The sequence below is a fragment of the Corvus moneduloides genome, chromosome 10 (genome assembly GCF_009650955.1).
Source record: "Corvus moneduloides isolate bCorMon1 chromosome 10, bCorMon1.pri, whole genome shotgun sequence".
In the NCBI taxonomy this organism is placed as follows: Eukaryota; Metazoa; Chordata; class Aves; order Passeriformes; family Corvidae; genus Corvus; species Corvus moneduloides.
This window is the reverse complement of record NC_045485.1, coordinates 27662201-27676756: the sequence shown is the minus strand read 5'-3', so window position 1 is coordinate 27676756 and position 14556 is coordinate 27662201. Positions and strand designations below refer to the sequence as shown.

At 54.3% G+C, this 14556-nt stretch overlaps 2 protein-coding genes across 2 annotated transcripts; both read right to left on the bottom strand.

Moving 5' to 3' along the window:
• Positions 1-656: 656 nt before the first annotated feature.
• Positions 657-2403, bottom strand: SIAH2 (siah E3 ubiquitin protein ligase 2). Its single transcript, XM_032119779.1, has 2 exons — positions 1959-2403; positions 657-1432 (listed from the first exon to the last, which is right to left on the bottom strand). The coding sequence occupies exons 1-2, from the start codon at positions 2334-2336 to the stop codon at positions 875-877; spliced, it is 936 nt and encodes a 311-aa protein (XP_031975670.1). The 5' UTR covers positions 2337-2403; the 3' UTR covers positions 657-874.
• A 3272-nt stretch (positions 2404-5675) lies between these two features.
• Positions 5676-14475, bottom strand: MINDY4B (MINDY family member 4B). The gene is given in 9 exon segments (XM_032119989.1): positions 5676-6575; positions 7972-8236; positions 8289-8405; positions 8737-8806; positions 8959-9029; positions 9559-9624; positions 10015-10521; positions 12094-12322; positions 13940-14475. Coding segments are annotated over 9 exon segments (1572 nt in total). The 5' UTR covers positions 14044-14475; the 3' UTR covers positions 5676-6432.
• Positions 14476-14556: the final 81 nt, after the last annotated feature.

Genomic DNA, 14556 nt, shown 5'->3' with positions numbered 1-14556 from the left:
AGAGGAATAAGGAAGATCCAGAGAACTACAGGTGGTCAGGTCTCACTTCACCTGAAAAGAGCTTGGAGCAGATCCTCCTGGAAACTATGCTAAGGCACATGGAAAATACAGAGGTGTCTGGTGATAGCCAACGTGGCTTCACTGAGGGCAAATCATGAGAACTTACAGCCCCTGCCGGTGCCTAAAGGTGCTACAAGAGAGCTGGAGAGGGACTTCGGACAAGGGCCTGGAGTGACAGGACAACGGGGAATGGCTTCCCACTGCCAGAGGATAGGGTTAGATGGGATACTGGGAAGAAATTGTTCCCTGTGAGGGTGGGGAGGCCCTGGCACAGGGTGCCCAGAGAAGCTGTGGCTGCCCCTGGATCCCTGGCAGTGCCCAAGGCCAGGCTGGATGGGACTTGGAGCAACGTGGGATAGTGGAAGGTGTCCCTGCCCATGGCAGGAGGATTGGAACAGATAATAGTCTCTTCCAACCCAAACCCTCCTGTGATACTAAAGCCTTTTATTAAAGCTCACCGGTGGCAGAGGGAGTCTGTACTGCTGCTGAAAGGGCTTTTAGGTGTGCTCCAAACAGGAGCCTCTTAAGCCACGTATCTAATGCAAGCACTCTTTACATAAAATATAATTAAATTATAAAAGGTAACTGTGTGTGTGTAATCTTCCTAAGGCACCCAAGAATTTCAAAAGACCTTGTCCCACTCATGTTACTTACAGCACACTCTTGTTCCTCTTCTGCCCAAAGTTACAACTGTTGGCTAGTCAAAAACCTTAGCATAGAAGATGACATAGTTGAACAGCATAAAAAACGGGAACCGAAACCAAACCCTGGTGAAGCACTAAATCCAGACAGCTCGAGTCTCGCCAGCGATGCGTCATGGGCAACACATAGAAATTGTCACGTTAATGCCGAGGTTTCCATTGTCAGCAAAAAGGTGTGCAGTAGCTGTATCAAAAACGAGGCAGTTGCTGTTGCGGATGGCCACGGACACGCCATCGTGGATGGAGCAGGGAGATGCCTCCCAGGTCAGCCGGTGGCAGCTGCCATGCAGCTCCAGTCTGTACTGAAAGTTCTCTGCCTGCTTACGGGTGCCAATGAGCAGCACGGTGGCAAAAAACTGCTGGTGACCTTCACACTTCTCCTGTTTCTTCAGCACCAGCATGAAGTGGTGACCAAAGCACGACTGCATCATCACCCAGTCCACTGCCCCTGGCAGGTTAATGTCTGTGGCAAGGAAAATGATGTCTTCTCCCTGAAGGGTGGTAATGCTTTTGTGGGCATGCATGAGGTGGGACATCACGGCTTCCAAGGATCCCTCCCAGTCACAGGAGGTACCAGGGCACGGGCAGGAGTAGGGACGGTACTCACAGATGGCTTCATGTTTTGGCTTTTCTGTGTGGTGGAGTGTCAGGGAGCAGCCTGTTGTGGCATACTGGAAAGAGACCAAACACAAGCCATCAGGAAAGGCACCAGCACTAGTATTCGCTGCTCCCACCTGTCAACTGGAAACACTGGTGAGCAACCAGAGCTCTCGTGCTCATTGCAAATTTTACATTACTTGGATGTAGCCCTGGATTCAAGCTGAGCTTTACTTAGTTTTTGTTTCCACTTAAAATGGATTCTTCTTGTCTTTTGTGGTTGTTTTTTCCTAATGCAAGCACTTAGATAAAATGGGTTGTATGGCTGAGTTGTAGTTAGATCTGCTGTTGCAGTTAGATCTGATCCGTCCAGATCAGCTGGAGAGGTCCTGGCTTGGATTTTCCTTTTCTTTAAAAAGAACAGAGGATTCTAGTTTCAACAGCTGGGGTGGTGGGTGGGTGTCCTCTGTAGGGGGATCGGGGGGGTGGTCTAGGGATATAGATGTGGGGGTGATTGGTGGGGATTTTCCGCAGGGGAACAGGAATGGGGGGATGGTCGGGGTGGCCCGCGCGTCCCCCTGCCCAGCCCCTCATCCTTACCTTGCACGGGAAGAGGACAGCCGAGGCCACCTTCTCCATGGCCAGGTTCCTGATGTTGGGGGTGAGGGAACCCCGGCAGGTGGGACAGAGGCTCAGCTGCTGCCGGCATTGCTTGCACACCAGGTGCCCGGCCTGGCACTGGAGGATGGGCGGCAGAACATAGTCGAAGCAGATGGGGCACTCGAAGAGCGAGGTCAGCTCCTGCTGCTGCTGCTGCTGCTGCTGCTGCTGCTGGGGGGGAGGAAGAGGAGGAGGAGGGGGAGGCGGCGGAGAAGCCCCGCCGGTCCCCGGTAGGACAGCGGCAGGGGACGGGGAGTGCTGCTGCTGCTTTCCGCAGGGCTTGCTAGGGCCGGGGCCGGCGGAGGACGGGCGGCTCATCGCGCCTCGCCACTGCCGCCACCATCGGGCCGCGCTGGGGAGGGGGAGGAGGAGGAGGAGGAGGAGGAGAAGGAGGATGGATGGGGCGGTGCTGGGCGAGCGGCGGCTGCGCGCGGCCCCCGCCCCGCTCCCGGCGTGCCCCGCGCGGGGCGGCCTCATCGGGACCTCCCGCCCGCCGCGGCGGTATCGTGCCCTGTCCGCGTTACCGCCTGCCCTCAGCGGGACTGTGCCCCTCACCGTGCCCTGTCCGCGTTACCGCCTGCCCTCAGTGGGACTGTGCCCCTCACCGTGCCCTGTCCGCGTTACCGCCTGCCCTCAGTGGGACTGTGCCCATCACCGTGCCCTGCCCGCGTTACCGCCTGCCCTCAGCGGAACTGTGCCCCTCACCGTGCCCTGCCCGCGTTACCGCCTGCCCTCAGTGGGACTGTGCCCTTCACCGTGCCCTGCCCGCGTTACCGCCTGCCCTCAGCGGAACTGTGCCCCTCACCGTGCCCTGCCCGCGTTACCGCCTGCCCTCAGTGGGACTGTGCCCTTCACCGTGCCCTGCCCGCGTTACCGCCTGCCCTCAGCGGGACTGTGCCCCTCACCGTGCCCTGCCCGCGTTACCGCCTGCCCTAAGCGGGACTGTGCCCCTCACCGTGCCCTGCCCGCGTTACCGCCTGCCCTCAGCGGGACTGTGCCCCTCACCGTGCCCTGCCCGCGTTACCGCCTGCCCTCAGCGGGACTGTGCCCCTCACCGTGCCCTGCCCGCGTTACCGCCTGCCCTCAGCGGGACTGTGCCCCTCACCGTGCCCTGCCCGCGTTACCGCCTGCCCTAAGCGGGACTGTGCCCCTCACCGTGCCCTGCCCGCGTTACCGCCTGCCCTCAGCGGAACTGTGCCCCTCACCGTGCCCTGCCCGCGTTACCGCCTGCCCTAAGCGGGACTGTGCCCCTCACCGTGCCCTGCCCGCGTTACCGCCTGCCCTAAGCGGGACTGTGCCCCTCACCGTGCCCTGCCCGCGTTACCGCCTGCCCTAAGCGGGACTGTGCCCCTCACCGTGCCCTGCCCGCGTTACCGCCTGCCCTCAGCGGGACTGTGCCCCTCACCGTGCCCTGCCCGCGTTACCGCCTGCTCTCAGCGGGACTGTGCCCCCTCAGCGGGACTGTGCTCCTCGCCGTGCCCTGCCGGCGTTACTGCCTGCCCTCAGCGGGACTGTGCCCCCTCACCGGCACCTCCTGCCCGGTAAAAGATGTTTTGGTCTGATTTAAAATGTTTTGTAGAATGAGGTGCTTTTTTAGCTCTGATTTTACACTTGGGGACCAATCACGGGAAGAAGTTGGGCTGGTTTCATTCCCCAGATAAAAGAAAGCTTGGGTGAAAAAACCTGATAGTTTAAACATCTGTTTCAGTAACACTGGAGAAGTGAATCACAAAACAATAAAACCACACAATCGTTTAGGTTGGAAAATAAAATCATTGAGTCAAACCATCAACATAGCACTGCCAAGGCCACCACTGACTGATGTCTGTCAACACCACATCTCCATGTCTGTTAAAATCCCTCCACGAATCACAGAATCTCAGGGTGGTTTGGGTCGAAAGGGCCTTTTAAACCTATCTTGTTCCACCCCCTGCCATGGGCAAGGACATCTTCCATAGGTCAGGTTGCTACAAGCCCCATCCAACCTGGCCTTGAACCCTTCCAATGTTATTTTCCCCAGAGTTCTCCTTGCAATTTGGCTCCAAGACTTCTTGTCTGTGAACAAGTAATACTTTGGTCTGAGATACCCACACAGAGAATTTTTAACCAAAGCGGTGTTACCTGTGACCAGGTCCTTGCAGGAGAGGGGCCTCGTTGCCAGGGGCTCTGGTACTTGCTTTCTCCATGAGGTTGACTAATGCATGGTGCTCCAATACAGCGTAAGTTTCACTATGTGTGTCTGGATTTGTTCGCATTCTTGGCTGTGTAGCCCCTGATCCTGCACAAAATATTACAGGGAACGACAGCACCGCTGAGCATCAGTGGGATGTGTGGGGGCATTGCAAGGTTTGTCTTTTGCAAAGAATTTCCAGAGTAGAAGTGAAAGCCTGTAGCTGTTGTCATGAGGACAGCACCTCCTGAGGTGCCAGAGCTTGGAGAGTTTTCAGAGAAATTTGGCTAACACCCAGACTATGTCTTTATTGCTGCTTATTCCTAACACATTGCTAAGCATGATGTGGCCTGGAAGGAACGAGCGAGGCCTGAGTTCTGATGGAGGAAAATGAGCAGCTGAAATATAGCCCCCATGGCAAGAAGGTTATAAAAGGATGTGCACATGTGGGGGCAGCGGGATGGAAGCCCAAGGGAGGCAGTGAGGGCATGTGCTCCCGCAGCCAGTGAGGCCGAGTTTAGCTGGGTCCTGTGTATTGGGTCTGGCTGAGGTGAAGTTCACAGCCCTCAGAGTGCTGGGCTTGCATTGGTAGCTGGACGAGTGTTGATAACAGAGCAGTGTTTTGGCTACTGCCGAGCAGTGCTGTCCCTCTGACGTTCCTCCCCCATCAAAGGGGATGGGAGTGGGCAAGATCCTGGCAGGGGACACAACCAGGCCAGCTGACCCAAATTAGCCAAAGGGATATTCCATACCATGTGACATCAGCTCAGATATAAAAGCTAAGGGAGAGAGGAGGAAGGGGGGCATTCATCATTCTTCAGTGTTTGCCTCCTGGAGAAACCACTATGCATGCTGAAACCCTGCTTCCCAGGAAGTGTCCAAACATCGCTGCTGATGGGAAGTAGAGATTGACTTTTCCCTTTGCTTATGTGCACACAGACTCTCACTTCTTTCTTTCTTCCACTGTAATAAAACTGCCTTATCTCACCCGCTGCTTATTCTCCATCTTATTCTCTCCCCTGTCCCACTGGAAAAGGTAGTGATAGAGCATTTTAGTGGGCACCTGGCACCCAGATAAGGTCAACCTACTACATCTAGCCCGGTTTCTCTTCCTTTTTCTGCCTTTTGCAATCATACTGGGTTTGTGAGGGGATGGGGAGCAGGGGATAGGGTGGGACATGGGGATCTGGGGGCTGTGGCGTTGCTGAAGGGATGGCAGCTGTGCTGCTGACACTCCATTCCCCAGCCTGTGCCGGTGGCCGTAGTCGCCAGTTCTCTCATGGCAGGGTGATGGGCTGGTGCATCCCCCGCAGCCCCCAGGCCCCTTTCCCGGTGTCACTGAAGCTGTGGGTGCCCAGGGACTGCAGCACTTGGGCTGAGCCGCAGCTCTGCAGTGGGGAAGCCATGTGCTCAAGGATGCCCTGAATTGAGCAGAAACTGAAGATGGGGGCAGTGGCAAGTGCAGACCCCATGTCAGCTCTTACCGGCATCTCCTCACCCTGGCCCAGCATAATCTCAGGCTGGATGTCACCACTTATTTTTATTTTTTGTAAAATTCAATAAATATCAACCAAGTTTCTGGACCACTTGCAGCAGGTTTATTATTCTCAGTTGTCATTAGCAACACACTAAGGGTGTGACTTAGAGGTCGTTTTGGAGTAATGATAATGAAAAAGGAAGTGGACAGTGGTTTCTGTGAGCTCGAAGCAATGTCCCCTGCCCATGCTTGCCAGGCTAATGCAGGGTGCCAGGATTTGGCAATGGCAGTAAAATCACTGAATCACAGAACCCCAGAAAGGTTTGGGTTGGAAAAGCCCTCTAAGACCCAACAAATCCAACCATTACCCTGCTGCCAAGGCCACCACTAAACCACTGTTGCTGAATGCCACATCTGCACAGCTTTTAAATCCCTGCAGGGATGGGGACTCCATCACTGCCATGGGCAGCCTGTGCCAGGGCTGGACTCTTTCCTTTTCCTGCCAGCTGTCATGGCAAGGCGGAGAACCTGCATCCTACCACCTGGAAAAGGTGTGCAGTGGGGCAGGTTTGTTAGTCACTGTTCCTCCAGTGCACGCTTTTGCAGTGGGTATGATGCCTTATGGACAGGGTGTCCCTTCAATGCACCAAAGGCTGTTTGATTGGGGAGAGAGTTTTTTGTCCTACAGACTGCAGTGACCAGTGGAGTTGGTAGTGTGTGGGAGATGCCAGTATCCTTCAGGAGCAGGGGTCCATCCTTCTCACTCCTTAGAAGAAGGGGTCTGTCCCATTCCAGCTGACGGTTGCACCTGCCCACTTGGTCCTGATTGCCATCTCCAGGGCTGGATGCCTCTTCCGTGGGCTGCTGGGGTCTTCTCTTTGAGCTTCTTCCCAGTGATGCGAATGAGTGTCTGAAGAGGAAATGAAAAATCAATGTCTAAAAAAATATCTTAAAAACCCAACCCCACTGAAAAAGGTTTCAGTGAAGGTTAAAAGCAGAAGCTTCTGCAGTTGTATTGGTGTAGATGTGCTGCCGTTCTGCCCCAGGGAGCTGGGGGAGTGCAGGCAGGGCCTCCCAGGCTGACGACTGGCCCTGCACCATGCCCCCCCCCCAGGAAATTCCGGTGCTCTAAATGCAGCTCTGGGCTCCTTGCATGGTGTGTTTGCATATTGCTTTTCTGAGCAGTTGCTCAGATAGTATCTGTGGCCACACAGGTATCATGACGGTTGATCTTGAATCACTCTGCTTCCCCGCAGATTTACCCTTTAGTTTCAAGGTTCTGACTTCACTTTAAGTGCTGCAGTGAAAGGAGAGCAAGGAAGGAGGCACCGAGTGAGGAAGGCAAGTGATGCACAGCAGCAGAGAAACAAGAACCTTGCACCCCAAGCACAAAACCTGGTTCGCCACGCAAGTGTTGCCACAGGAGCATTTTATCCGTCCTGGGGCGATGTGAAACTTGGTGGGGAACCAGAGGGCCATGGTGGCACCTGGTGCTGAGCAGGAAGACAGACTTCAGCCTCAGTCAGCCAGGCAGGTGGCCCCTGCTGTGCCCTAGCCTCGCTGCATTGGTGTGCAGGTTTTGTCTGGGGTAGAATTCATTGTCTTCTCAGTGTCTGGTATGGAGCTGTGTTTTGGGTTTGTGCTGAACACAGGTGATAATATAGAGATGATTTTGTTGTTGCTGAGCAGTGGTTATACAGAGCCAAGGTCTTTTCTGTTCCTCCTACTGCCACACTGGTGAGGAAGTTGGGAGTGCATGGGAGTCTGGGAGAAGACACAGCCAGGACAGAGGACCCAAAAGGATCAAAGGGATATTCCAGACCGTATGACATCATGCTCAGTATATAAAGTGGGGAGAAGAGAAAGGAGGGGACTTTTGAGTATGGTGTTTGTCTTCCCAAGTCACTGTTGTGTGTGATGGGGCCCTGCTCTCCTGGAGGTGGCTGAACACCTGCCTGCCTGTGGGAAGCAGTGAATGAATTCTTTGTTTTCCTTTGCTTGTGTGTGTGGCTTTTGCTTTTCCTATTAAACTGTCTTTATCTCAACCCACAAGTTCTTTAGCTTCTACCCTTCCCATTCTCTCCCTGATCCTGCTGGTGGGGGAGTGAGTGAGCAGCTGCACGGGGCTTGAGGATTGGATGGGGTAAAACCATGGCAGCTGGAGAGAAGGTTATTATAAATTTTGAATTAATAATGAAACAGTCCTGCTTCCTGGTGTGTTTAAAGTTTGTATCGAGTATTTAACACAGGAGTAACAGTTGTCTGTGATGCCCATACCTCAGTCCCTGGTAAGCCTGGGTCCGTACCTATCGTCAGGTGGGCTGTTTGGGTCTGCTCCTGCTGCCCACTGTAGAAGTACAGGTGGAAAATTCTCTCGGATTTCCAGTCGGAGAGCAGCCGGCTGTCGGTGCCGAAGAGCACGCTGTGCCTGCCCGAGACGCTGCACAGCCACACGGGCAGCCGAGGCGTCCGCAGCCCGGGGCTCACCTGGGCACGGGGACCCTTGGCAGGAACCTGGGCTGTGCCAAGCCCAGGGGCCTGGCGGGGGTCCCGCTGTCCATGGCGCTGCCCCTGCGCTCACCTGCCGCTCCACCGGCGCCCGCTCCCAGCGCAGGAAGCCCACGGGGCCCCGCTGCCACGGGGCCTCGCCATCCCCATCCCCGGTGCCGGACTCCAGCTCCTGGCTGCCACCGAGCTCCCGTGGGCTCGCTCGTCCTGTCAGGAGCAGGCTGAGCACGGCCTGCGGGGAAACAGCCCACAGTCACACCATGGGGACACGGAGCAAACACCCTTTGCAGGTGATGTCCTGCTCCCAGCTCTGTCATGTCTGTCACAAGTAGGGGAATGCCAGGCTGCCAGTGGCTTTTTAAAAATTATTGTTACTATCATCATCATCACCACCACCATCATCATCTGTTTTTAAGTGCACATTCATGACTAAAATTGCAAAATATTTTTTTATGACCTTATGCTTCTTTTTTCTTTGGATTAATTAACAAGTGATAATTTTTTCCTAAATCAGATGTGGGAATAATAAAACCAGAAAGCTTGAGACACGTGGCTGATCCTACCTCTGTACAGGTGATGTTTCCAGAACTGATGTTCAACAGAGGAGCTGTGTCACCCAAATCCTCTTGGACCCTTTATGGCCAAGCACAGATCATCAGGGCAGCACTGGGCCCATGCCAGAGGCAACACTGTACCTCCCTGCCTGACCAACGGGAATGGGAGGAAAACACCATTTCAGAAGATGTAGCCAAACTACAGGAAAATGTTTAAAAAGTGAAATATACCTTTCAAGTGTCCTAGAGAAAAGTAAACTGTATAAAAATAGGATCACTCCATGGCTTCCTTCACCTTTGAACTGAAAGAAGAAATAAGGGATCACGGGGGAGGAATTATGGCCAGTAAATAATATTTAATCAAAACAATTCCTCTGCTTCAATACAGCCTTAGGTGAGTGTGTTGAGTTAGATGAGTAAAGTGTTATTCCAGGAAGATTTTGTAGCTGACTTTGTTGAATAGGATCAGGTAAAAAAACAAAGAAGAAACTTTCAGTTATTGGCTAAATGGGTTTTGTACAATTTTTCCCATATTTTTGCTGAGGCTGCAAGGAATCACACCTTTGAATGATGTACAAAATGCTGCCCTTTCCCCCCGGTGTTTGTGGGCTGAGAGAGATGGAATAATGGGTAAAGTCACAGGGATTTACGTGGGAGCAGGATCCCTTCCCACTGGAAATCCTGGAAGTGATCCATGAACTAACTGTACATTAACTGTGTGAATGGCCTGATGACGATGACACTGTTGTGTCCAAAATGCCCAATTTGAATGGGAAATAAGATGTAATTTAGCAAGAAAATAACTTGGATAAAGCAGTTATCCCCACTTACACAGTGTATGTGATCAGAGATGAACCCTTGAGCAGCAGCTTTCTCCGAGAACTCAAACAGCTGGATCTGTTGGGCATGAGCACCGGGAGGGTGGTGTAAAGGAGATGTGAATTATACCAAAAAGCTGAGCTTTTGAATCCTATGGTTCCGTTAGTCAAGTGGAAGAACAATGCAAGGGTTTGCTCTGCCCCTTCCCCAGCCGTGGGCTCTGGCTCTATGCAGGGGTTCAGCAGAGCAGCTTTGTGTTGACAGGATTCTCCTTTTGGCAGGAGAAGGAAGATGGGCCTTTGGTGAAGGAGAGGTAGATGTATCATGGGCTGCACCAAGACCTGGGTCTGGGATGATCACTGTTTGTGGTGCAATAGAAGTGAGGGAGAAGGTGTAGCAGATTCTATGTTTCAGGCCAAAGATATCTTTAAGGAAAATCCCGTTGGCAGAAGACGGTTCCATACTCACTCTCTCTGTGAAGCTGTTGGCTCTGTAGCCTTCACGTGGTGGCATCATGGTGATAGGAGCGGTGATGAGGCACACGACAGCTCTGCCACCTCCTCCTGCTGCCCACAGGGTCTCTGCCAGAGCCGTGGCCAGTGCCTGCCCCTGCTCCCACTGCCCGACCTGGCACAGCCTGTGCCAGGGAGAAACCAGGGGGTGTGACCATGACACCAGGGAGGTGGGAGGCACATGCCACTGTCCCGAAATCAGAGGATTTGCTGGGAAGAAGCCTTGCCTGGGGATCAGCCAAGGCTTCTTCCCCAGTGCATATCCCCACCTGTAGCTGCACACCTGAACCTGGATCTGGTTTGCCTGGACCCAGAGGCTGGCACTGACCAAGCAATAATTTTCATGTGTCCCATGAGGCCCAGCAACTTACCTTTCCAGCTGAGTACATTCTGTCTCTCTTGTGAAGAGCAGGTATGAGATGATGTGTGCTTGTACAGCCACCAGAATGGCTCTTGTTCCTCCCTAGGAACAGAAAAACAACCCCTGCTGTCTGAGGAGTCTGAACGAGCACATGTCACTCCCAGCAGACCCTGGCCAGTGGGACAACAAGAAGCCCTTATGGAGAAGAAGCTGCAGGGTAGCCCTGTCCATGTGCTGGGGGCAGCAGGGATCCCATGGGTGGGTGCCCTCCCTCCCTTCCTCCATTGCATCACTCCATCCCAGGGAATAGCCCCCAGCTCCAGGTACCATGTGTGCTTAGAAGCCCCATGGTTTGTTTTTTGTCCCCTCCAGCCTCGCAGCAAAGGGACAGAGGTCCTGAGGCAGCCCAGGGCTGATGTGAGGCTATGCATGGGAGTGCCTGTGCCCGCTCCCCGCCGTGCTGACACACACATCAGGGCTGTGGTCCCTCCGTAGGCACCGGGCTTTGGAATGCAGAGAGTGGCACCCATGGTTGTACTCAGCGTTTCAGCCTCCGACAAGTTTAGGGGATTTACAATTTGAATGTTTATCTTGGCCTTCTGCTTTTTTGGGTGCAGTGTTGTGATGGTAAATAAGGAAGAAGAAAACCTCCCTCTCAGAAAATGAGTCTAGGTGACTTGACTTGTTGGACGTCTAAGTGGGGCAGGAAGAATGAATTAAGTCTAATTTTCAGAAAAGAAACAGTCTTTTTGCAATGTGCTGCGTCTCTCCTGAGCCCTCCCTGGGAGCATCTCACACCAGGGTATCACAGTCCATGCCCACAGCCAGCTACTGGCTCCAAGCCATCCATCCCACTCCAGCTTCTGGCCAGCAGCTCCCATGCAAGGACAGCTGTGGAGGGGCTGCAGCTGGCACCCTGGAAAGCCGTCCCATTGGGGAAAGCTGAGCCTGGCAGATGGGCAGAGTGCATGGTGCAGGTGTGCAAGGTACAGGTGTGCGGGGTGCAGGTGTGCAAGGTACAGGTGTGCGGGGTGCAGGTGTGCAGGGTGCAGGTGTGCAGGGTGCAGATGTGTGGGGTGCAGGTGTGCAAGGTACAGGTGTGAGGGGTGCAGGTGTGCAGGGTGCAGGTGTGCAGGGTGCAGATGTGTGGGGTGCAGGTGTGCAAGGTACAGGTGTGCGGGGTGCAGGTGTGCAGGGTGCAGGTGTGCAGGGTGCAGATGTGTGGGGTGCAGGTGTGCGGGGTGCAGGTGTGCGGGGTGCAGGTGTGCAAGGTACAGGTGTGCGGGGTGCAGGTGTGCAGGGTGCAGGTGTGCAGGGTGCAGATGTGTGGGGTGCAGGTGTGCGGGGTGCAGGTGTGCGGGGTGCAGGTGTGCAAGGTACAGGTGTGCGGGGTGCAGGTGTGCAGGGTGCAGGTGTGCATGGTGCAGGTGTGTGGGATGCAGGTGTGCGGGGTGCAGGTGTGCGGGGTGCAGGTGTGCAGGGTGCAGGTGTGCATGGTGCAGGTGTGTGGGATGCAGGTGTGCGGGGTGCAGGTGTGCGGGGTGCAGGTGTGTGGGGTGCAGGTGTGTGGGGTCCAGGTGTGTGTGCCGCTGAGGCCCCCTGCACTGGCTGCCAGCTCCCACAAGTGTCTGAGACACCAAGCAGCTGGTGCCAGTTGTTGTGTGTGCCTTTTACCTTTCCTGCCTCCAGCGCGTAGGCCAGATCGGAGTGTGGCGGGCGGAACCTGAAGTGCGCCGCTGCCCACTCGAAGCTAAAGAGGGGGGTCATGTTTCTGAACAGCAGCTTCTGCAGCCTCTGTGGAGGAGGAGGAGGCAGAGGGGTCAGGTCAGATCTCTCATCCCAGCGTGAAGGGTCTGTAACATCAGGGGGTCTCGGGGTGCAGGTGCAGTGCGTGTGCCCACAGCCAGAGCAGTGTCAAGCTATCTGCCTAGAGCCACGCCTCACAGCTTCAAAGCAAAGGTGATGTTTTGAGCTCAATGCAGGCACTTCACTCAGCACTCAGCCACTCTGGTGAAGCTTGGTTGTTGTGTGTAGTAACTTATATTTGGGTACAGTGCACATTTTGGGGAAGATTGCACTGGGGCCCCATCCTGCCATTGCCCGCAGAACTGCCAAGTTGCTGGGCAACAGCACCTGGCAGCAGTGCTTTTGGGGCCAGGCACCCAACAGGAGCTGAAATCCTTCACTGATTGCGTTAAAGGCCCTTTCCAAGCCAAACAATTCTATGATTCCATGATCCTGCCTCCGGTCCTAAGGCTTTTTGTCAGGGAAGCCCCAAAGTGCAGGGAAACGTTGCCTGTTGTCGTTTGCTGGTTCTCCCCTGAGAATTATTGCGTATCAGCTTTAAGGCTGCATTCCAGCCATGTTTATTAAGAGTCTCCTAAATAATCCATCCCCATTCCACACCCTGTTCAGCTGACAGCAGGCTGAAGCCTGCAGTCAAAACACCGGGAAAGGCTCCCCAGTCTCTTTCCCTTCAGGAGATTCAATTACAGCTCATACTTAATTCAGCAGGCAGCTCACCATTGCCGTGTCCAGGGAGATGGGGCAGCCACCCACACCCTGAGGGGGCAGGAGGGGCTGGGGGATGGTGGAGGGTGGCTGCGACCCTGGGGACTCCCCGGCTCCGGGTGGTCCATTGCCAGCACTGCTCCGTCCTTGCTGCAGGGATAGGAGCAGACAGTGCATCACCCCAGGGCTGCTGCCTCCATGCACGGAATGTTCCCCCCGATGTTCCCAGGGTGCACACAGCACCTGGCTGTAGGCTGACAGGGGCGTGGGGGGCACGTGCTGCCCTGGACATGGGTGCCCTTGACTTCCAGCTGTGTTCAGACATTCCCAACACATCCCTAGGAGCTAATGACTGGAGCAGGTAACAGTGCTGTGTTTGAATTACAGGGAATACCCTTCCGTGTCTCCCAATTTAAGGGCGCAGCAGGTTTTCCAAATACTTACATTTTGGAGATCTTAGTTTGTCTTCCTCTTTCATGTATTCTAAAACTCACTGTGAAAACCATTAGTTTTTGACAGGAAGGTAAATCAAGTGTTGGACTGGTCTGCCCCTTTGATTTCAAAATATATGGAGAAAACATCTGTTTCTCAAAGGAGCAGCATGAGAAATTAATCTCCATAGATACCTGGGCTGCAGGTATGGATGTGTGACCTCCTCAGTGTGCCAACCAAGGACAGCCCAAAACTCACCAGACAAACAGAAAATTTTACCTTTGGAAAAGGAGTTCCCTGATGAGTCGTGCTGTTGACTTCCAAGCTGAAAATGTAAAATAAAGTACAAATTGAAACACCCATCAGAGGTATTGCTAGCATGTGGAGAAACCGGAGTCCAACCAGAAGAGAACCCCAGAACAAAGGATGAGTAAGAGCTGTAGCATTTATATTTTTACTGAGTACATGAAGACCTTTTGTCATTGCCACATGTTTTGTAATAAAACATAACTAAAAATTACATTAAATAACCACCTGGAATTAAAACTGTGTTAAAGAAGCAGAATAAAAATCTTACCCATGGAAACTAAAGATTTCTCTCCATTTGGTCAGATCAGAGATTCTGCTGGTGATCTCCTCCAGCTCTGTAGGCGCAGCGTGCTCAGCCCCCCGATCACCCATCGCAGCCGCCGCGCTCCCTTCGGGCGATGCTCCGAGTGATGCTCTGGGCACCGGAGCTGCGGCGGGAGCAGCTCCCTGACCCGCGCTGCTGAGAGGCACCGACCTTCCTGCCCGTCCCCGGGGCTTGCGGGCAGCCCCCCGTCACATCGCGATTGAATTGTCGGGAGAGCCCGTCCCAGCCCGCGCTGCCCTGCTCGCTGTGCCGGCAGCATCAATGTTTAATGCCAGAAGAGCAGAGTGGGGATGACGGCAGCGGTGGCTGCTCGGGGCGGGGGGTGGCTGCGGGTGGCAGGAGCGTGGGGCAGGAGCAGGGGCATTTTCCAGCATGGAGCAGGAACGAGGGTGTTTCCCAAAGTGGGGCAGGAGCGGGGGCATTTTCATGGATCAAAGGAGGTCCAGGGTCCATGCTGAGGCTCCCCAAGGGTCTTTTCCGGGGTACCCTCAGGGTCCGTGCTGGGGCTTCCTCATGGTTTGCACTGGGCAGACCATACCTGCTCTTTCAGCTAGTCAAAC